Below are 24,144 nucleotides of genomic sequence, written 5' to 3'. Positions count from 1 at the left end.
CTGGAGAATAGTGCCCATGCAATGGAGTGAATACGTATGTACATACTGTAGTTGAAAGTAATATATTTACAAACGTTCAAGATCAACTTCTGAACGGCTACAGGCTCCCGGGGAGGCGCATGTGAATCTGCAGCGACTAATGCCACGAACAGATGTACACTGGGTAAGTGACATTTTCCGTTCGATGGCATGTGTAGCTGCAGATACACATGCTGTGCATAGACTAGTAAGCATTTATCTCCCCCAAAAGCGGTGGTTCAGCCTGTAGGAGTTGAAGTTGTTTGAAACAATGTTCGTAGTACTGCTTGACCTACTGTGGCTTGTTGTGCCGTTCACACATCTACACAGTAGTGTTTGGTAAATGTATGAGGCGTAGACCATGTAGCTGCCTTACATATTTCGGTCATTGGAATATTTCCTAGAAAGGCCATGGTAGCACCTTTCTTTCTAGTTGTGTGCCTTTGGTGTAATAGGCAGTTCTCTTTTTGTTTTAAGATAACAGGTTTGAATGCACTTAACTATCCATCTAGCAATGCCTTGTTTAGAAATTGGATTTCCTGTATGAGGTTTTTGGAAAGCAATAAATAATTGTTTTTCGAATAAGTTTTGTTCTGTCAATGTAGTACATTAACGCTCTTTTGATATCTAATGTATGTAGTGCTCTTTCAGCTACAGAATCTGGCTGTGGGAAGAACACTGGTAAGTCTACTGTTTGATTCAAGTGGAACGGTGATATGACTTTTGGTAAAAATTTAAGATTTGTCCGTAGAACTACTTTATGCTTGTGTATTTGAATAAATGGTTCCTGTATGGTAAATGCTTGAATCTCACTCTTCTTAGAGATGTAATGGCAATTAAAAATGCAACTTTCCATGTTAAGTATTGCATTTCACAAGAGTGCATGGGCTCAAAAGGTGGACCCATGAGTCGTGTTAAGACAATGTTGAGGTTCCATGAAGGAACTGGTGGTGTTCTTGGTGGTATAATTCTCTTTAGGCCCTCCATAAACGCTTTTATGACTGGTATCCTAAATAGTGAAGTTGAGTGCGTAATTTGCAGGTAAGCTGAAATTGCAGTAAGATGTATCTTAATGGAAGAAAAAGTTAGCTTTGACTTTTGCAAATGTAGTAGTATTTTACGATGTCTTTGGCAGATGCGTGTAAGGGTTGAATTTGATTATTATGGCAGTAATAAACAAATCTTTTCCACTTATTTGCATAGCAATGTCTAGTGGTAGGTTTCCTAGCTTGTTTTATGACCTCCATACATTCCTGTGTAAGGTCTAAGTGTCCGAACTCTAGGACTTCAGGAGCCAAATTGCTAGATTCAGCGATGCTGGATTTGGGTGTCTGATCTGTTTGTGTTGCGTTAACAGATCTGGTCTGTTTGGTAGTTTGACATGAGGCACTACTGAGAGGTCTAGTAGTGTTGTGTACCAAGGTTGTCTTGCCCATGTTGGTGCTATTAGTATGAGTCTGAGTTTGTTTTGACTCAACTTGTTTACCAGATATGGAAGGAGTGGGAGAGGGCGAAAAGCGTAAGCAAATATCCCTGACCAACTCATCATAACGCATTGCCCTGAGACTGATCTTGTGGGTACCTGGATGCGAAGTTTCGGCATTTTGCGTTTTCCTTTGTTGCAAATAGATCTATTTGTGGTGTTCCCCAACTCTGGAAGTAAGTATTTAGTATTTGGGGGTGAATCTCCCATTCGTGGATCTGTTGGTGATCCAGAGAGAGATTGTCTAACTGATTCTGAATTCCTGGAATAAATTGTGCTATTAGGCGAATGTGGTTGTGAATCGCCCAATGCCATATTCTCTGTGCCAGGAGACACAACTGTGTTGTGTGTCCCTCCCTGTTTGTTTAGGTAATACATTGTTGTCATGTTGTCTGTTTTGACAAGAATGTGTTTGTGGCTTATTATGGGTTGAAATGCTTTCAGCGCTAGAAATACTAGCAATAGTTCTAAGTGATTTATGTGAAACTGTTTTTGCTGAGTGTCCCATTGTCCCTGGATGCTGTGTTGACTGAGGTGTGCTCCCCAACCTATCATGGAGGCATCTGTTATTACATATTGTGGCACTGGGTCTTAGAAAGGCCGCCCTTGGTTTAAATTTATATTGTCCCACCATTGAAGCGAGGTGTATGTTTGGCGGTCTACCAACACCAGATCTAGAAGTTGACCCTGTGCCTGTGACCATTGTGCTGCTAGGCACTGTTGTAAGGGCCGCATGTGCAACCTTGCGTTTGGGACAATGGCTATGCAGGAGGACATCATGCCTAGGAGTTTCATCACCATTTTGACTTGTATTTTTTGTTTTGGATACATGGCCTGTATTACATTGTGAAATGCCTGAACCCTTTGTGGGCTTGGAGTGGCAATCCCTTTTGCTGTGTTGATTGTCGCCCCTAAGTATTGCTGTGTTTGACATGGCAGAAGGTGTGACTTTGTGTAGTTGAGAAACCTAGTTTGTGGAGGCTTTTTATGACATACTTTGTGTGTTGTGAACACCGTTCTAGCGTGTTGGTTTTGATTAACCAATCGTCTAGGTACGGGAACACATGTAGTTGCTGCCTTCTGATATGTGCAGCTACTACCGCCAGGCATTTTGTAAAGACTCTTGGCTCAGTTGTTATTCCGAATGGCAACACCTTGAATTGGTAATGTACCCCTTGGAATACAAACCTTAAGTACTTTCTGTGTGAAGGATGTATCGGTATATGGAAATATGCATCCTTTAGGTCTAGTGTTGTCATGTAGTCTTGTTGTTTGAACAGTGGGATTACGTCCTGTAATGTCACCATGTGAAAGTGATCTGATTTGATGTAGGTATTTAATGTTCTGAGGTCTAATATAGGTCTCAGACTCTTGTCTTTTTTGGGTATGAGAAAGTACAGAGAGTAAACTCCTGTTCCTTTCTGTTGGTTTGGTACTAATTCTATTGCTTCCTTCTGTAGCAATGCCTGAACTTCTAGTCCTAGAAGATCTATATGTTGTTTTGACCTATTGTGTGTTTTTGGTGGGACGTTTGGAGGGAATTTGAGAAATTCTATGCAATAACCATGCTGGATAATTGCTAGGACCCAAGTGTCTGATTTCCTCCCAATGTTCGTAAAACTTGGTTAGTCTCCCCCCCACAGGTGTTGTGTTGGGGATTTGTGACATGGAAGTCACTGCTTGTTTTGAGGAGTTTTGGGACTTTGGAACTTCACTCTATTCTTTTGGAATTGTCCCCCTCTATATTGTCCCCGAAAACTTCCCCGCTGATACTGGCTCTGATAAGTGGGTCTTGTTTGTGAGGTTGTGGGTTCTGTGCTTTGTCCTCGAAACCCCCCCCCGAAACTGTGTCTTTCGAAATGTGCCTCTGCTCTCTGGGGAGTAGAGTGCGCCCATGGCTTTGGCCGTATCCGTGTCTAAGTTTTTCGATGGCAGTGTCCACCTCCCACCCAAACAACTGTTGTCCGTTGAATGGCATATTCAGCACGGCTTGTTGTATTTCCGGCTTGAATCCTGATGTACGCAGCCATGCATGTCTCCTTATTGTCACTGCTGTGTTTACAGTTCTAGCAGCTGTGTCTGCAGCGTCTATTGCTGACCGTATCTGATTGTTTGAGATACTCTGTCCTTCTTCCACTACTTGCTGTGCTCTTTTTTGGAACTCCTTGGGCAAATGTTCTATAAAGTGTTGCATTTCGTCCCAATGAGCCCTATCGTATCTGGCCAACAAAGCCTGTGAGTTTGCAATACGCCACTGGTTTGCTGCCTGTGCCGCCACTCTTTCCTGCTGCGTCGAATTTACGACTCTCTATCTGGAGGTGGTGCATCTCCTGAAGTGTGTGAGTTCGCCCTCTTGCGAGCTGCCCCTACTACTACTGAGTCCGGTGTTAGCGGTTGTGTGATGTACACGGGGTCTGTTGGAGGCGGTTTATATTTTTTCCACCACTCTTGTAGTAATGGCCCTTCCTTTTACAGGCTCCTCAAACACTTGTTTGGAGTGCTTTAGCATTCCAGGTAGCATGGGGAGACTCTGATACTGGCTGTGTGGGGACGACAGCGTATTAAATAGAAAGTCATCTTCAATTGGCTCTGAATGCAGGTTGACATTATGAAACGCCGCTGCCCTTGACACCACCTGTGCATAGGCTGTACTATCTTCTGGTGGTGACGGTCTAGCTGGATAACAGTCAGGACTATTATCCGACACTGGCGCATCATAAAGATCCCACGTGTCTGGATCGTCTTGACTCATCCCTGTATGAGTCGGGGATTGCATCATTGGTGGTGTGGCTACAGGCGATGGTTGCGGAGAGCGTGGTGGAGACGGTGGCGGGCTTACTTGTTTAGCCACCTTAGCCTGTGGCTGCTTGTCCTTCTCCTGGAAGGCAAGTTTGCGTTTCATTCTAATAGGAGGGAGAGTGCTGATCTTCCCTGTTTCTTTTTGAATGTGGAGCCTTCTTTGGGTGTAGTCTGGCTCCATTGTCTCCAGTTCCTGTCCAAATCTATGTGTTTTCATTTGTGAGGACAGTCCTTGTTCCTCTGTGTAGGAACTTGTCTTCGGTTCAGAGGCCGGATGTTTCGGTATCTAAACCTTTTCGGCTACTTTTTTCGGTTCCGACGCAACCTTTTTTTATTTTCGGCGTCGTGGTCGCTCGGTGCCGACCCATTTCGGTGCCGCTGTCTCGGTGCCGAACTTGCTCAGAGCTGCTGTCTCGGGCGACCGGAGTCGGATGACTTCGACACCAGCGTGCCCTTTTTTGGTGCCGATGATCGGTCACCTATTTTTCAGGATAAGCCATGGCCTGTTGGCGGTGGCGTCCCCTGGGCTTTTGTTATCTTCTCGTGAGTTTTATGTTCTGACGTCTTACTCACGGTTTTCGGCGTTTCTTCGGGATCGAGCTCGTCCGAGTCCTGGATGGAGAAGATTTCTTCTTCCTCCTCGAAACGCCCTTGTCCTGTCGGCGCCGATGCCATCTGCAGTCTTCTTGCTCTTCGGTCTCTTAATGTCTTCCTCGACCGAAACGCTCGACAGGCTTCATAGGTATCCTCCTTGTGCTCTGGGGACAGACACAAGTTACAGACCAGATGCTGATCTGTATACGGATACTTGTTATGACATTTTGGGCAGAAGCGGAATGGGGTCCGTTCCATCAGCCTTGAAGAGAGACGTGGCCGGGCCGACCAGGCCCCGACGGGGAAATAAAAAAAAATAACGAAGGGCCACCGGAGCTCTTAAAAAGTCGGTGTCAATCTGTTGTAACTAACCCGATACCGAACGCAAACAATACAGACGATTTTTCCGAGATTCTAACTAACTTTCCGACCCGAAACACGGAGCGAAAAGGAACACGTCCGAACCCGATGGCGGAAAAAAAACAATCTAAGATGGAGTCGACGACCATGCGCAATGGAGCCGAAATGGGAGGAGTCCCTCGATCTCGTGACTCGAAAAGACTTCTTTGAAGAAAAACAACTTGTAACACTCTGAGCCCAACACCAGATGGGATGTGCACAGCATGTGTATCTGCAGCTACACATGCCATCGAACATATATATATCTATACACACACACACACAAAATGTAGTTACAAAAAAGTTTACAATAGAGGAATCCCAGCTTGACTAAAAATAATACACCTGAATCTATGAAAGATTCAATGGTTCAAAGGCAGCACTACAGCTTTTTATTGTGCCCGTTAGAACTTTCCCAGGGAGAAGGGCTCTATGAAGTACAAAATCAGAGAAACCACTCTGAATTATACAATTTAGGCAGCAGCATGAAATCACAGTCATTGTTCTGAAGCAATACAGAATATACTGGATCCCTGTAGGGTTCGATGCATTGAATAGGAACTGCATTCAAATCAGGATCACAACTGACAAGCCTTCACTCACCATTCAGGCAGCGCCGCCGATATTTGTGGTAGACATGTTGTGTGAATCCATTCTCTTTAAGGAGTTCATGGGAGGGATGTTGAAACTTTGGGAGAGACTGTGGGGTGCAACCGAAATTGCTGAGGGCTGGTGTCCCTTCTGAAGGACTGACATTTGAGCTGCAAAAAGAAAAAAGTTACAATCTATTATTCTTCTTCACATAAGTATTCTCATTGCAGACACAGATGTACCTTCTTGAAGGCAAAATCCATGCGCTTGAGGGGATCTTAAGTACAAGGATTATGGCAAGAATGTAAAGGATTATGTTACTTACCCTTTAAGCATCTGTTTGTGGCATGTAGTGCTGTAGATTCACATGCTCTCCAAACGTCTGCCATCTAGTGTTGTCTGGATCATGTGTTGTTTTTTTTTTCTCCACGAGAAGCCACTCAAATTACAAGGTAAAGCGACTCCTCTTTGTGATAATGTGCATCAACTCCATTGTGGTTCTTTTCCCACAGTTGGGTGAGAATGAAGTGTGAGTAAGTGTAGGAAGCTGGATCTATATGGTGTACTAAAAAGTACACAGTGCAGGGAATCCAGGGGACCCTCAATTGGTTGGAAGAGGAAAATGTAGAGAGCTCTATTTTGTGGTAGAGTGGGCGACCAATTAGGCTCAGAGGAGGGTAGTGCTAAGCATTTGCTGTACTCGGGCATTAAATGAGGTACACTCAAAGAATAAATCAGAGACTAATTTAGAAAAATAACACTATATTTACTTTGAACTCAAATACTTCATTGTAAGGTGAGTACGTTTTTAAGTATATATACGTGCAACTTACAAAAAATCGACAGTGTAATTTCAGAATTCTTCAATGTTAAACTATGGAAGGAAAATATTCAGCAATCACTTTACGACGCCTCACGGGGCCAATCTTGTAGACTTAAGGGAAGTACTGGGCAAGAATCAGTACCACAGCAACAGGTCGCTCCGGGGAGCACTGGGGTGGCCGGGTACAAAGGTGCAGGACAGCGTCTGGTGCCCATTGTATTTCAATGGGTATTTGTAAGGAAATGCCTCCTTGGCATCGTTACCCCCTAACCTTTTGCCTTTGCTAAGGTTTGATTGAAAGTGTGCTGGGACCCTGCTAGCCAGGCCCCAGCACCAGTGTTCTTTCCCTGAACTGTACCTTTGTCTCCACAATTGGCACAACCTTGGCACCCAGATAAGTCCCTTGTAACTGGCACCCCTGGTACCAAGGGCCCTGATGCCAGGGAAGGTCTCTAAGGGCTGCAGCATGTCTTATGCCACCCTGGGGAGCCCCTCACTCTGCACGTAAACATTGCCTCAAAGCTTGTGTGTGCTGGTGGGGAGAAAATGACTAAGTCGACATGGCACTCCCCTCAGAGTGCCATACCAACCTCACACTGCCTGTGGCATAGTTATGTCATCCCTCTAGCAGGCCTTACAGCCCTAAGGCAGGGTGCACTATACCACAATTGAGGGCATATGTGCATGAGCACTATGCCCCTACAGTGTCTAAGCAAAACCTTAGACATTGTAAGTGCAGGGTAGCCATAAGAGTATATGGACTGGGAGTTTGTCAAACACGAACTCCACAGTTCCATAATGGCTACACTGAAAACTGGGAAGTTTGGTATCAAACTTCTCAGCACAATAAATGCACACTAATGCCAGTGTGCAATTTAATGTAACATACACCCAGAGGGCATCTTAGAGATGCCCCCTGAATGCCAACCCGACTTCTAGTGAGGGCTGACTAGTTTCTGCCAGCCTGCCATACACCAGACATGTTGCTGGCCACATGGGGAGAGTGCCTTTGGTACTCTGTGGCCAGGAACAAAGCCTGTATTGGGTGGAGGTGCTTCTCACCTTCTCCCGAAGGAACTGTGACACCTGTCGGTGAGCCTCAAATGCTCACCCCTTTTGTTACAGCGCCCCGGGGCATCCCAGCTAGTGGAGATGCCCGCCCCTCCGGCCACAGCCCCCACTTTTGGCGGCAAGGCTGGAGGAGATAATGAGACAAACAAGTAGGAGTCACCCACGAGTAAGGACAGCCCCTAAGGTGTCCTGAGCGGAGGTTACCCCTGCATGTAGAAATGCTCCATCTTCGTTTTGGAGGATTCCCCCAATACGATTAGGGATGTGCCCCCACACCCCACCGGAAGGAGGCACAAAGAGGGTGTAGCCACCCTTAAGGACAGTAGCCATTGGCTACTGCCCTCCCAGACCTAAACACACCCCTAAATCTAGTATTTAGGGGAAACCCCAGAACCTAGGAAACTAGATTCCTGCAACCTGAAGAAACAAGAAGGAATGCTGACCTACAAGCCTGCAGAGAAGACAGACGACGACAACTGCTTTGGCCACAGCCCTACCGGCCTGTCTCCAACTTAGAAAACCTGCAACCAGCGACGCATCAGACAGGGACCAACGACCCCTGAAGCCTCAGAGGACTGCAATGGACTTAAGGACCAAGAAACTCCAGGGAGCAGCGGCCCTGTTCAAAACCAGCTACTTTGCAACAAAGAATCAACTTCCAAAGACTGTTCATTTCCCGCCGGAAGCATGAGACTTCACACACTGTACCCGACGCCCCTGGCTCGAGATCCAGAGAACCAACACCACAGGTAAAACTCCCCAGCGACTGCAAGCCAGTGAGTAGCCAGACACGACCCCCTGAGCCCTAAAAGCGACGCCTGCAGAGAGAATCTAGAGGCTCTCCCTGAACGCGACTGCCTGTAACAAGGGACCCGACACCTGGAACCAGCACTTCACCCGCAGCCCCCAGGACCTGAAGGAACCGAACCTCAGTGCAGGAGTGACACCCAGGCCACCCTCTGCCTAGCCCAGGTGGTGGCCGTTCCAAGAAGCCACCCCCTGTGCCTGCCTGCACTGTTAGAGTGACCCCCGGGTCCCTCCATTGATTCCTATCTGAAACCCAACACCTGCTTTGCACACCGCACCCGGCCGCCCCTGGGCCACTGAGGGTGTGTTTTGTGTGACCTGTGTGTCCACATTCTCCCCCTTCCCCCCGCAGTGCTCTACAAAACCCCCCCTGGTCGGCCCCCCAAGGATGCAGGTACTTACCTGCTGGCAGACTGGAAACGGAGCACCCCTGTTCTCCATAGGCACCTATGTGTTTTGGGCACCTCTGCACCTGACCGGCCCTGAGCTGCTGGTGTGGTAACTTTGGGGTTGCCTTGAACCCCCAACGGTGGGCTGCCTATGCCCAGGAATTGAGACTTGTAAATGTCTTACTTACCTCACAAACTAATCTTTACTTACCTCCCCCAGGAACGGTTGATTTTTGCACTGTGTCCACTTTGAAAATAGCTTATTGCCATTTTAATAAAGACTGTATATGTTATTGCTTTTATTCAACATTCCTAAGTTATCTATGTGAAGTACCTTACATTCTACGTGTTTACTTCAAATCTTGAACCTGTGGTTCTTAAAATAAACAAAGAAAATATATTTTTCTATATAAAAACCTACTGGCCTGGAGTAAGTCTGAGTGTGTTCCTCATTTATTCCCTGTGTGTGTACAACAAATGCTTAACACTACCCTCTGATAAGCCTACTGCTCGACCACACTACCACAAAATAGAGCATTAGAATTATCTAATTTTGCCACTATATTACCTCTAAGGGGAACCATTGGACTCTGTGCACACTATTTCTTACTTTGAAATAGTATATACAGAGCCACCTTCCTACAGTCCCCCTGGGCACAAGAGCTCTAGCTGATATGGCTCCAACTCCATGGACTCCATGGATAAGACATCTTCCTGGGAAGAGAGGTCTTGTTTCTTTGGCTGTTCAGAGGCTGATCTTGCAGTCCTCTTACCTTTTCTCTTGGGAGGTTGGACCATTATTCCAGGCTCCAATACCTCCTTTTCACCCCTGTGCTCTGGTTTTCACACTCACCAATTCAGGCATTCCCTGCATGGGTTTCGAGCTCTACCCCAGCCCAAGATGAGGACTCCAGATCATTCCCTAGCAAACATTCCACTGGAATTGCAGAAGAGACCCACTACCTGTTTCAGGTTAGTAACCCCTCCCCATTCTAAAGTCACCATAGCCATGTGATGGACTTTAGTCACATTGTCAGCACTGGTAACTGGATAAGCTGGTCCATCAAATACTGTCCTGGGGAAACCAGTTTCTGTCACCATGGTGACACTGGCACCTGTATCCTTCAGGACTTCTACTTTTGTCCCATTGATTAAGAGTTGCTGTAGTTTTTGCACATAAGGCAGCCAGTGTGACTATATCCACCCTACCCTCAGGGCTTCTACGGGCACACGGTTGATCCCACCTGGAGACTGGCTATTCCGGTACTAACTGGAGTAGTGCAAGTGGGATTTTTTTTTGGGACAGGCCATGTCTCCAGTTTGGTGTCCATGCTATTTACAGTTGTGGCACCACGCCTTCTTGGGAAGAAAGTTTTTACCCTTGTACCCATCTGTGGACTGTGAAGAGGCTCGGGCCCACCCTCCTGAGCAGGTTTGTGGGGCCCTTGAGAAGACTGTCCTTAGATGTCTCACAATCCTTCCCCTGGGGAGGCTTTGCGACCCCATTCTTTTGGTCACCCCCCGTGGAAGTCTTGGTCACCCTAGTCTTGACCCAATGGTCTGCCTTTTCCAATTCTTGGGGAGAAATTGGACCTAGGTCTACCAGATGTTGATGCAATTTGTCACTGAAGCAGTTACTTAACAGGTGTTCCTTCATAAGTTTTAAAACCCATCATAATCATGCACTCCACTGCCAGTTATCCAACCATCGTGTTTTCACTGAGTAGTTAACAAAATCCTCCTCACCTAACATCTTCCCTGTCTGAGTGAAGTTCTTCATCCTCAGCAGGGTGGTCCCTGGTGTATTCTGCCAAGAGCTCCTGGAGCTTGACCTTGGTTGGGTTGGAACCTGTTGTAATCTTTCAGCTTACAGAGGGTCCTTAACTCTGCCATCTCTAGATTGAGGGGGGGGGGGAGGGGGGTGGTGTGTGAGGCTGAGTTCTGCCACCATTCCCTCTGAGCTGACCATTATGTTATTAAGAGCTCAGATTACTTTTTAGAAACTAAAAAATACTTCTAGTAACTCAATCCTAACTTAAAAATAACTCAAAGCTAAAAAAAAAAAAGATGCTTAGGGGACTTAAACAAGGCCCTAGCAGGACTTAATTTTTTTCAGAAAAATATGCAAAATTCAAAAATCCGTTTTCTAAAGGAAATTTAGAAATTTAGATGTGTGATCAGGTATTGGCTGGGTAGTCCAGCAAAGGCAAAGTTGTAGATCCCACCGCTGATCCACCAATGTAGGAAGCTGGCGCTCTATACACTATCAAAATGAGATAGTGTGCACAGAGTCCAGGGGTCCCCAGAGGCTTAACAGAGGCTAAAGTAGAGAACACTAATGCTCTCTTTTCTGGTAGAGTGGTCGAGCACTTAGGCTTATCAGAGGTGTAGGAAGTTGGCTCTGTATGCACTATTTCAAAGTAAGGAATAGTATGTACAGAGGCCAAGTGTTCCCCTTAGAGGTAAAATAGTGGCAAAAAGATAATTCTAATGCTCTATTTTGTGGTAGTGTGGTCGAGCAGTAGGCTTATCAGAGGAGTAGTGTTAAGCATTTGTTGTACACACACAAGCAATAAATGAGGAACACACAGACTTCCAGGCCAATAGGTTTTTGTATAGAAAAATATATTTTCTTAGTTTATTTTAAGAACCACAGGTTCAAGATTTACAAGTAATACTTCAAATGAAAGGTATTTCAGGTAGGTACTTTAGGAACGTTGAATTTGCAAAATAGCATATACAGTTTTCACAAATGACCCCAAAGTTACCACACCAGCAGCTCAGGGCCAGTCAGGTGCAGAGGTCAAAGTGGTGCCCAAAACACAGGCTTCAATGGAGAAGGTGGTGCCCCGGTTCCAGTCTGCCAGCAGGTAAGTACCCGCGTCTTCGGAGGGCAGACCAGTGGGGTTTTGTAGGGCACCGGGGGGGGGGGGGGGGAGGGACACAAGTCCACACAAAAAGTACACCCTCAGCGGCACGTGGGCGGCCGGGTGCAGTGTGCAAACAAGCGTCGGGTTTTCAATAGAAAGCAATGGGAGACCAAGAGGTCTCTTCAGCGATGCAGGCAGGTAAGGGGGGGCTCCTCTGGGTAGCCACCACCTGGGCGTCACTCCTGCACTGGAGGTCAGATCCTTCAGGTCCTGGGGGCTGCGGGTGCAGAGTCTTTACCAGGCGTTGGGTCTTTGAAGAAGGCAGTCGCGGTCAGGGGGAGCCTCGGGATTCCCTCTGCAGGCGTCGCTGTGGGGGCTCAACTCTGGCTACTCAAGGTCTCGTAGTCGCCGGGGAGTCCTCCCTGTGGTGTTTGTTCTCCACAAGTCGAGCCTGGGGAGTCGGGTGCAGAGTGCAAAGTCTCACGCTTCCGGTGGGAAACGTGTGTGGTTTCAAAGTTGCTTCTTTGTTGCAAAGTTGCAGTCTTTGGTGAACAGGGCCGCTGTCCTCTGGAGTTCTTGGTCCTTCTAGATGCAGAGTAGTCCTCTGAGGCTTCAGAGGTTGCTGGACCCTGGGAACGCGTCGTTGGAGCAGTGTCTTTAGAAGTGGGGAGACAGGCCGGTAGAGCTGGGGCCAAAGCAGTTGGTGTCTGTCTTCTCTGCAGGTTTTTCAGTTCAGCAGTCCTCTTCTTAGGTTGCAGGAATCCGAGTTCCTAGGTTCTGGAGAGCCCCTAAATACTGAATTTAGGGGTGTGTTTAGGTCTGGGGGGTTAGTAGCCAATGGCTACTAGCCCTGAGGGTGGCTACACCCTCTTTGTGCCTCCTCCCTGAGGGGAGGGGGCACATCCCTAATCCTATTGGGGGAATCCTCCATCTGCAAGATGGAGGATTTCTAAAAGTTATAGTCACCTCAGGACACCTTAGGGGCTGTCCTGACTGGACAGTGACTCCCTCGTTTTTCTCATTATCTCCTCCGGCCTTGCCGCCAAAAGTGGGGCCGTGGCCGGAGGGGGCGGGCAACTCCACTAGCTGGAGTGCCCTGGGGTGCTGTAACAAAGGGGGTGAGCCTTTGAGGCTCACCGCCAGGTGTTACAGTTCCTGCAGGGGGAGGTGATAAGCATATCCACCCAGTACAGGCTTTGTTACTAGCCACAGAGTGACAAAGACACTCTCCCCATGTGGCCAGCAACATGTCTGGTGTGTGGCAGGCTGCTAAAACTAGTCAGCCTACACGGATAGTTGGTTAAGGTTTCAGGGGGCACCTCTAAGGTGCCCTCTGGGGTGTATGTTACAATAAAATGTACACTGGCATCAGTGTGCATTTATTGTGCTGAGAAGTTTGATACCAAACTTCACAGTTTTCAGTGTAGCCATTATGGTGCTGTGGAGTTCGTGCATGACAGACTCCCAGACCATATGCTCTTATGGCTACCGTGCACTTACAATGTCTAAGGTTTGGCTTAGACACTGTAGGGGCATAGTGCTCATGCACTTATGCCCTCACCTATGGTATAGTGCACCCTGCCTTAGGGCTGTAAGGCCTGCTAGAGGGGTGACTTATCTATACCTGTAGGCAGTGTGAGGTTGGCATGGCACCCCGAGGGGAGTGCCATGTCGACTTAGTCTTTTTATCCCCACTAGCTTACACAAGCTGGCAAGCAGTGTGTCTGTGCTGAGTGAGGGGTCCCCAGGGTGGCATAAGACAGGCTGCAGCCCTTAGAGACCTTCCCTGGCATCAGGGCCCTTGGTACCAGGGGTACCAGTTACAAGGGACTTACCTGGATGCCAGGGTGTGCCAATTGTGGAAACAAAAGTACAGGTTAGGGAAAGAACACTGGTGCTGGGGCCTGGTTAGCAGGCCTCAGCACACTTTCAATTCAAAACTTAGCATCAGCAAAGGCAAAAAGTCAGGGGGTAACCATGCCAAGGAGGCATTTCCTTACAAGAGGGTAGTGCAAAGCATTTGTTGCATACACACAGACAATAGAAGCACACACTCAATGACTTAACTACAGACCAATTGTTATCAGATAACAAAAATATATTTTCTTTATTTTTAGAACCACAAGTTTCAAGTTGCTGGTAAGTACTTCAATAGATTTGTATTTCATACATGTATCAACAATACTTTGAAACCGATAAGTTATACAGTATTGGCAATAATCTGTTTTAAAAAAGGACAGTCCAATTTTTCAGAAACAGTTCCTGGGAGAAAGCAATGTTAGATCGTTTTGCAGTTAAGTGCAACACTTAAAGTTTCGCTTCAGTCTCCGCGTTTTAGGACGTCCACTGGTTGGGGTTCAAGTTAACCCCAAAAACCTACGACTAGCAACACGGGGCCGGCCGGCCATAGAGGTCAAAGATTTGCATTTTTAATGTGCGCTCCTATGGAGACATGGGGGTAGTCTGAATCAGGCCTGACTGCAGGTAAGTACCCACAGAGGCCAGACCAGGGGGATTAGAGGAGCACTGGAAGGGCCACAATTAGGCATCTAACACCCTCAGCGGCACAGGGGCGGCTGGGTGCAAACAGGACGTAAGGTTTCCCAGTGCTGGTCTATGAGTGGGATCTCAGGGGTGTCACTCAAGAGGCTGCAGGCGACATCCAGGGGGGTATCTTGGGCACACCACCAGTTGGACAGGGAGGAGGGACGCCTGCTGAACGTTGCTGCACCGGGTGTCTTTCTCGAAGGCCTGGGGGCTACGGGTGCAGTGGGTTCTTTTCACCTCCACCCAGGACAGGCTTTGCTTCTGACCACAGAGTGTACAAAGGCACTCACCCCATGTGAGTCAGAAACTTGTTTGAAAGTGGCAGGCTGCCACAGACTAGTCAGTCCTCCACTAACAGTTTGGCTAACATACAGAGGGCATCTCTAAGATGTCCTTTGTGTGCATTTTTCAATAAATCCCACACTGGCATAAGTGTGGGTTTATTGTGCTGAGAAGCTTGATAGCAAACTTCCCAGTATTCAGTGAAGCCATTATGGAGCTATGGAGTTCGCAATGACAAACTCCCAGACCGCATACTCAATATGGCTAAACTGCACTTACATCTAAGAATGGACTTAGATACTGTAGGGGCATATTGCTTATGCAGCTATGCCCTTACCTGTGGTATAGTGCACCCTGCCTTAGGGCTGTAAGGCCTGCTAGAGGGGGGACTTACCTATGTCGCAGGCAATGGTTTGTAGGCATGGCACCCTGACTATCTCTTTATCCCCACCAGCACACACAAGCTGCAAGACAGTGTACATGTGCTGGGTGAGGGGTCCCCTAGGGTGGCATAAAAATGCTGCAGCCCTTAGAGACCTTCCCTGGCCACAGGGCCCTTGGTACCATGGGTACCTTTTACAGGGGACTTAACTGTGTGCCAGGGTTGTCTCAATTGTGAAAACAAAAGGTACAGTTCTTGGGAAAACACTGGTGCTGGGGCCTGGTTAGCAGGATCCCAGCACACTTTCAAAGTTGGCATCAACACTCAGCAAAAAGTGAGGGGGTTACCATGCCAACAGTTGCACTTTCCTACAACAGCTAGCTGTCCATAAAACCTTCTAAGGCATCTTTTTGGGTGTAAGCTCATTAAGAGGGGCTACAATGGAGCCGTAATTCTTAATGCACCTTCTGTAGTACCCAGTGAGGCCTAGGAAGGCTCTTACCTGGGTTTGTGTTGTAGGGTGAGCTCAGTCTAAGACAGGCTGAATCTTCCCCTGAAATTGTTGAATCGTGCCTCCACCTACGAGGTGGCCAAGATTAACAACCTTCCCCTGCCCTATGTGGCACTTAGACACCTTGCTAGTGAGGCCTGCCTTTTGCATGGCCTCCTAAACATTCCACAGGTGGACCAGGTAGTCATCCCAGGTGGAGCTAAAGACAGCTATGTCATCAAGATAAGCTGCACTATAGGCTTTCAAACATTGGACGACTGTATTCACCAGCCTCTGGAAAGTGGCAAGTTCATTCTTCAAACCAAAGGGCACAACAGTAAATTGATAATGCCCTCCAATGGTTGAGAATGCAGTTTTTGGTTTTGCATCCTGTCTCAATTTGATCTGCCAATATCCTGCAGTCAAGTCAAAGGTGCTTAGATACTTGGCAGATGCCAGTGTATCCGCTCATCTGCCCTAGGGGATAGGATGAGCATCAGTCTTTCTGACTGTCTTGAACCCTCTATAATAGAACCATTTTTTTTTTTTCCATTTTGGGAGTGAGGTTTTTGTATCAGCACCACTGGGCCAACCCAGGGGCTGTCCGTGCTCAATCACTCCTAGGTCAAGCATCTTTTGCACTTCAGCTTTGATGCAATCCCTAACATGATCAGGTTGCCTGTAAATCTAACTTTTAACAGGCAAACTGCCACCTGTGTCAATGGTGTGTTCACACCATGTAGTCTGACTAGGTGTCAGAGAAAATAGTTCAGAGAACTGGCCTAGGAGGTTCCTGCAGTCCTTCTCCTCAGATTTAGAAAGGCAGTCTTGCTAGGACCGCTCCATCTACTGAGCTATCAACTGCAGTAGCGGAGAAGAGATCAGAGAGAGAATCACTCTTCTTCCTGTCCCTCATCAGTTGCCATGAGCAGGGTCATAGCAGCCCTGTCATATTAGGGCTTAAGGCGGTTCACAAGAAGCACCCTGAGGGGGCTTCTGGAAGTGCCAATGTACACCAAATAGGTAACCTCACCCTTTTTCTCCACTTTAGTGTGGGGACCACTCCATTTATTTTGGAGTGCCCTGGGAGCCACAGGCTCCAGGACCCACACCTTCTGTCCTGGTTGGTAGTTAGGACAACCTTCTGATCATGCCACTGCTTTTGCAGTTCTTGGCTGGCCTGAAAGTTTTAGTGGCCTTTTTCATGTAGTCTGCCATCCTGGACCGGAGGCCAAGTCCATAATCTACAATGTCTTGTTTAGGGGGGCTTGAAAGGTTGCTTTCATCCTTCCATCACAAGTGTCCAAACAGAGGTTTTAAGGGGCTGTACCCCACTCCCTTCTGAGGAACCTTCCTGTTGGCAAACAGGAGCCATGGCAATAGGACAACCAATCTCCTCCTGAGATTTTCCGAGTCCCATAATCATGCCTTTGAGAGTTTTATTAAATCTGTCAACCAAACCATTGGTCTGGGGGTGGTGAGAAGTGGTGAACTTTTAAGTAACACCACATTCCTTCCACATGGCTTTGAGGTATGCAGACATTAAGTTTGAATCTCTACCGGATCCCACTTTTGGAAGCCCCACCCTGGAGAAGATTCCCAGGAGGGCCTTTGCCACTGCAGGAGCTGTAGTGGTCCTTAGAAGTACAGCCTCTGGAAACCTGGTGGCATGGTCCACCATCAGTATAAATCTGTTTCTAGAGTCAGTGGGCAGGTCTAGGGGTCAAACTATATCCACCTCAACCCTTTCAAAGGGAACCCCAACCACTGGTAGAGGAATTACGTTATTTTGGGGGTAGGGGGGGGGGGGGGGGGGGGTAGATAAGATAACCCCAAAGTTACCACACCAGCAGCTCAGGGCCGGTCAGGTGCAGAGTTCAAAGTGGTGCCCAAAACACACAGGCTTCAATGGAGAGAAGGGGGTGCCCCGGTTCCAGTCTGCCAGCAGGTAAGTACCCGCGTCTTCGGAGGGCAGACCAGGGGGGTTTTGTAGGGCACCGGGGGGGGGGGGGGACACAAGCCCACACAGAAATTTCACCCTCAGCGCGGGGGCGGCCGGGTGCAGTGTTAGAACAAGCGTCGGGTTCGCAATGGAAGTCAATGAGAGATCAAGGGATCTCTTCAGCGCTGCAGGCAGGCAAGGGGGGGCTTCCTCGGGGAAACCTCCACTTGGGCAAGGGAGAGGGACTCCTGGGGGTCACTTCTGCAGTGAAAGTCCGGTCCTTCAGGTCCTGGGGGCTGCGGGTGCAGGGTCTTTTCCAGGCGTCGGGACTTAGGTTTCAGAGAGTCGCGCTCAGGGGAAGCCTCGGGATTCCCTCTGCAGGCGGCGCTGTGGGGGCTCAGGGGGGACAGGTTTTGGTACTCAGTCGTAGAGTAGTCCGGGGGTCCTCCCTGAGGTGTTGGTTCTCCACCAGCCGAGTCGGGGTCGCCGGGTGCAGTGTTGCAAGTCTCACGCTTCTTGCGGGGAGATTGCAGGGTTCTTTAAAGCTGCTCCCTTGGGTAAAGTTGCAGTCTTTTTGGAGCAGGTCCGCTGTCCTCGGGAGTTTCTTGTCGTCGAAGCAGGGCAGTCCTCAGAGGATGCAGAGGTCGCTGGTCCCTTTGGAAGGCGTCACTGGAGCAGAGTTCTTTGGAAGGCAGGAGACAGGCCGGTGAGTTTCTGGAGCCAAGGCAGTTGTTGTCTTCTGGTCTTCCTCTGCAGGGGTTTTCAGCTAGGCAGTCCTTGTTGTTGCAGAAATCTAAATCTTTAGGTTCAGGGAAGCCCTTAAATACTAAATTTAAGGGCGTGTTTAGGTCTGGGGGGTTAGTAGCCAATGGCTACTAGCCCTGAGGGTGGGTACACCCTCTTTGTGCCTCCTCCCAAGGGGAGGGGGTCACATTCCTATCCCTATTGGGGGAATCCTCCTTCTTCAAGATGGAGGATTTCTAAAAGTCAGAGGCACCTCAGCTCAGGACACCTTAGGGGCTGTCCTGACTGGCCAGTGACTCCTCCTTGTTTTTCTCATTATCTCTCCTGGACTTGCCGCCAAAAGTGGGGGCTGGGTCCAGGAGGCGGGCATCTCCACTAGCTGGAGTGCCCTGGGGCATTGTAACACAAAGCTTGAGCCTTTGAAGCTCACTGCTAGGTGTTACAGTTCCTGCAGGGGGGAGGTGTGAAGCACCTCCACCCAGAGCAGGCTTTGTTTCTGTCCTCAGAGAGCACAAAGGCTCTCACCGCATGAGGTCAGACACTCGTCTCTCAGCAGCAGGCTGGCACAGACCAGTCAGTCCTGCACTGAACAATTGGGTAAAATACAGGGGGTATCTCTAAGATGCCCTCTGTGTGCATTTTTTAATAAATCCAACACTGGCATCAGTGTGGGTTTATTATTCTGAGAAGTTTGATACTAAACTTCCCAGTATTCAGTGTAGCCATTATGGAGCTGTGGAGTTCGTTTTTGACAGACTCCCAGCCCATATACTCTTATGGCTACCCTGCACTTACAATGTCTAAGGTTTTGCTTAGACACTGTAGGGGCATAGTGCTCATGCACATATGCCCTCACCTATGGTATAGTGCACCCTGCCTTAGGGCTGTAAGGCCTGCTAGAGGGGTGACTTACCTATGCCACAGGCAGTGGGAGGTTGGCATGGCACCCTGAGGGGAGTGCCATGTCGACTTAGTCATTTTCTCCCCATCAGCACACACAAGCTGGCAAGCAGTGTGTCTGTGCTGAGTGAGGGGTCCCTAGGGTGGCATAAGACATGCTGTAGCCCTTAGAGACCTTCCCTGGCATCAGGGCCCTTGGTACCAGGGGTACCAGTTACAAGGGACTTACCTAGGTGCCAGGGTTGTGCCAATTGTGGAAACAATGGTACATTTTAGGTGAAAGAACACTGGTGCTGGGGCCTGGTTAGCAGGGTCCCAGCACACTTCTCAGTCAAGTCAGCATCAGTATCAGGCAAAAAGTGGGGGGTAACTGCAACAGGGAGCCATTTCTTTACACCTATCCATACCCTTGTCGGAGAAGGAGAGCTAAAGGATAGCACCCCACTGTCTCTGGGGGACCCTCTGAACTCTACAGGCTCTTTCTAGAGCAGAGGACCACTTATGTAGTCACCCCTACCCCGTATGGGGGAACACAATTGCTTAGATTTCTGTAATCAAGAGTCCTTCCTTACCCTAGGCTCCTTGAAACCAAAACCTGCTGCCACAACATGGGGTGCTAACCCCAACCCCTGCCCCTCTCTTTTTCTACCACCAAGGACTCCCTGTCTAGGGCTAGCTGTTGCAGTCTCAGCTTGGCCTCCTCCAGCCTCAGTTTCCTAAGTAACATATCGAAGGTGTCATCATCTGGAGCTGAGCAGTTTGTCCCCTCTGATACAGAGGTGACATGAGTGGCAGGGTGAGGCTCTGTCCCTAGGGTTAGTAACCCTCTGAACTAGTCCCCTGAGGAAAAAGGGGGGCATAATAACATGGCCATCTTTTGCACTACCTGCAGTGCTCCCAGCTACACTAGTGGGCGTATTAGGGACCCTATGATCCTCTGAGGGACCCTCTTAACTCTCCTCAGTATCTAGATCTTCTCTCTTTACTACTAGGCGTTGGAGTCTACCTCCTCCTGGCTACCAACTTGATCCTGGTCATCCCGAAGGAGAAGTCCAAAGAGTGTACTCTTACTAGGGTTCCTCCTGGTCTTCAGTTTCCTACTCTTACACACTTCCCTCAGTTCCTGAAAGGTAAGGTCCATATAGTGAGAACCCATGTTCTGAGAGGCGATAGGTACTGAAGACATGTTACAGTGGTGTGCCTAACCTCCCGAACTTCTACTCTTACAGATGCCTAGACCCCTCTCATACCCTAACCCTTTGGACGATGTCCTGAAACTAGGTGTATGTGTATGTCCATAGCTGGCAAGTGGTCTTTCCTGTGGAAAGTACTAAGTGACAGAGTGGTAAGGCAATTGCAAGTTCTTATCCCACTGCTGCGCCACCAATGTAGGAAGCTGGCCTACTGTGTGGTGGGTACCTATGGTACTTACACCTTATACCAGGTCCAGGTGTCCCCCTCTTAGTGAAGTGTAGGCAGTGTCTAGAAGCTGAGGCAGCTGTGGATGAGCAACCAAGGATTTTCTAGGAGACATGCAAAGCTCATGCAATACCACTGTAGTCACACAGCACTTACACACATGAAAGAAAACACTCAGTTGTCCAAAAATAAAGGTACTTTATTTTTTGGCACAAATCACCACAAAACACTGGACAGGTGACCCACCATTAGGAGATAAGTAATACACTAAATATATACACTAGCAATCAGAATTCGGCACAGAAAAGGTTATAAAACAGTGCAAACAGTAATAACCAATAATGACTTTAGAGGGAGAGCACAAACCATATATTAAAAAATGGAATGTTAACAAGGTGCCCCCACCTAGGTAGTTAAATTGTGTAGGGGGAGCTGGTAGTACTAAAGAACGACAAAGGTAACAATACACCCCAGCGACCAGGAAAGCAGGAGAAAAAAAACAAACAAAAAACTGGATTTTCCCCAAAGCCCCCAAAAGGAGGAGACGAAAAAGACACCCAGAGTAGACTGCAAGAAAACCAGCAGTGGATTCCTGAAGAAAGAAGACCTGTGGAGAGAGGGGACCAAGCCCAAGAGTCACAGTGGAGTCCAGGAGGAGTAGGAGGTACTACCCACCCATCTGTGGATGCAGGAGTTTGTCGACTGTACTGAACAGGTCAGCATTGCAGCCCAGGAGAAGAGTTCCAGATGGATGCAGAAGATGTACCACACCAGAAGGAAGATTGCCGACAGGTGTCGGTGCAGGATTTCCACCAACAAGCCTTGGCAAAGGCAAACTCTCAGTGGAAAAAAGGTGCTGCTAAGGACCAGCAGGGCCTAGGACTAGTCAACCCAGGAGGGGGAGTAACAGGGGACTGTCATTGTCGGAAAGACTCCACAGGATCAGAGGCAGTACCCTCAGGAGTCCCACAGGATGGGGACACACAAGTCGCAGAAGGAGCCCACACAAGACTACAAAATAGGATCCCACACCGCAGGAGAATCACTCAGGGGACTGTGATTTGCAGGATGGAGTGCTGGGGGCTGGGCTACACATTACCTGAAGATCCCTTGGAGGAGATGCAAACAAGCCTTGGCAGCTGCAGGGTACTGTCCTGCGTGGGAAGGTGTAGGAAGCTGGCTCTGTATATACTATCTCAACGTGAGAAAGTGTGCAGAGTCCAAGGGTTCCCCTTAGAGATTAATAGTGGCAAAATTAGATAATACTAATGCTCTATTTTGTGGTACTGTGGTCGAGCAGTAGGCTTATCAGAGGGTAGTGGTGTTGCACATTTGTTGTACCCACAGGCAATAAATGAGGAACACACACTCAAAGACTTAACTCAAGGCCAATAGGTTTTATATAGAAAAATATATTTTCCGAATTTATTTTTAGAACCACAAGATTCAAATTTGAGGTAAGAACATAAAATGTAAGGTACTTCACACAGGTAAGCATAATACTTTGATTTAAAACAGTAGTACACAGTTTTGGTAAAAATGGCAAATAGCTATTTTAAAAGTGGACACTTAAAGCAAAAATCAACAGTTCCTGGGGGAGTTAAGAATTGGTTAGTTTCTCAGGTAAGTAAGGCACTCACACAGTCAGTCTCCTGGGCATAGGCAGCCCACCGTTGGCGGTTCAAGGAAACCGAGCAACAAAGGGCCAGTCAGGTGCAGAGGTCAAAGGAGGGCCGAAAACACATAGGCGTCCATGTAGAACAGGGGTGCTCCGGTTCCAGTCTACTAGCAGGTACCTGCATCCTCTGAGAGCAGACCAGGGGGGTTTTGTAGAGCACGGGGGTGGGGTTGAGACACAAAAAATACCCCAGCGGCACAGGGGTGGCCAGGTGCAGTGTGCAAAGTAGGTGTTGGGTTTGCTGTAGAAGATCAATGGCGGGTCCCAGGGGTCACTCTGGCGATGCAGGCAGGGCCACAGGGGGGCTTCTCGGGCCAGCCGTTGACTGGGCTAGGATGAGGGCCACCTGCTGGTCACTCCTGAACTGGTAGGTGGTTCCTCGGTCCTGGGGGCTGCAGGTGCATTGCTTGGTCCAGTTGTTTGGTTCCTTTGTTTGAGCGGGGGTGGGGGTTGGGAGGTTTGCAGGGAGGTCGACTCAGGGTGTCCACATCATTGGAGTCACCTGGGAGTCCTCTCTGCGGTGTGTTGTCCTGAACTTGAGCCGGGGGCGTCAGGTGCAGAGTGTGAAGACTCACACTTCTGGCAGGAAGAAGGGAGTCTTTAAAGTTGCTTCTTTGTTGCAATTTTCTTGCTGTTTCTGGACAGAGCTGCTGTCTTCAGGAGGTTCTTGGTCCTTTAGGTGCAGATCACTCCTCTGAGTCTCCAGAGGTCACTGGTCCCACTGGATTCGTTGCTTTGCTGGTTCTTTGAGTCTGGAGACAGGCCAGTAGGGCTGGGGCCAAGTCAGTTGTCTCCGACGCCTCTGTGGGGCTTTCAGGTCAGCAGTCTATGTAGGTTGCAGGAATCTGATTTCCTGGGTTCAGGGTCGCCCCTAAATACTCAACTTAGGGGTGTGTTTAGGTCGGGGGGCAGCAGTAGCGAATGGCTACTGTACTGGAGGGTGGCTACACCCTCTGTATCTCCTCCCTGAGGGGAGGGAGGCACATCCCTATTCCTATTGGGGAAATCCTCCAAAACCAAGATGGAGGATTTCTTAAGGCAGGGGTCACCTCTGCTCAGGACACCTTAGGGGCTTTGTCATGACTGGTGGGTGACTCCCTTGTTTTTGTCATCATCTCCTCCGGACTTGCCGCCAAAAGTGGGGGCTGTGTCCAGGGGAGGGCATCTCCACTAGCTGGGGTACCCTGGGGCGCTGTAATACCAGGCTTGAGCCTTTGAAGCTCACTGCTAGGTGTTACAGTTCCTGCAGAGGGGATGTGTGAAGCACCTCCAACCACTGCAAGCTTTGTTTCTGGCCCCCATCGAGCACAAAGGCTCACCCCAGTGGGTCAGAAACTAGTCTCAGTGGCAGGCTGGCACAGACCAGTCAGTCCTGCACTGAAGGATTGGGTAAAATACAGGGGGCATCTCTAAGATGCACTCTGTCTGCATTATTTTTAATAAATCCAACACTGGCATCAGTGTGGGTTTATTCCGAGACGTTTGATACCAAACTTCCCAGAGTTCACAGTGTAGCCAAACGTTCGTTTTGACAAACTCCCAGACCATATATTTAATATGGCCACACTGTACTTTATGTCTAAGAATAGACTTAGACACTGTAGGAGCATATCGCTCATGCAGCTATGGCCTCACCTGTGGTATAGTGTACCCTGCCTTAGGGCTTTAAAGCCTGTTAGAGAGGTGACTTATCTATGCTACAGGCAGTATTTTGTATGCATGGCATCCTGAGGGGGATGCCATGTCGAGTTTGCCATTTTCTCCCCACCAACACACACCATCTGCAATGGCAGTGTCCATGTGTTAGGTGAGGGGTCCCTTAGGGTGGCACAACATGCTGTAGCCCTTCGGGACCTTACCTCTTCACAGGGCCCTTGGTACCACTGGTACCTTTTACAAGGGACTTATGTGTGTGC

General features: G+C 48.5%; 1 protein-coding gene across 2 annotated transcripts in view; it reads right to left on the bottom strand.

The window, feature by feature from the left end:
* LARP1 (La ribonucleoprotein 1, translational regulator) overlaps positions 1-24,144 on the bottom strand; it is a 547,470-nt gene that overhangs the window by 110,091 nt on the left and 413,235 nt on the right. For both annotated transcript variants that reach the window (XM_069199616.1, XM_069199617.1), the window contains exon 15: positions 5,897-6,054. In XM_069199616.1, coding sequence (XP_069055717.1) covers positions 5,897-6,054 — 158 coding nt within the window. The remainder of the gene's footprint in view (positions 1-5,896; positions 6,055-24,144) is intronic.

This window comes from Pleurodeles waltl, chromosome 7 (genome assembly GCF_031143425.1).
Source record: "Pleurodeles waltl isolate 20211129_DDA chromosome 7, aPleWal1.hap1.20221129, whole genome shotgun sequence".
Taxonomy (NCBI): domain Eukaryota; kingdom Metazoa; phylum Chordata; class Amphibia; order Caudata; family Salamandridae; genus Pleurodeles; species Pleurodeles waltl.
Note: the sequence above shows the minus strand (reverse complement) of the source record. Positions and strands in the feature narration are given on the sequence as shown.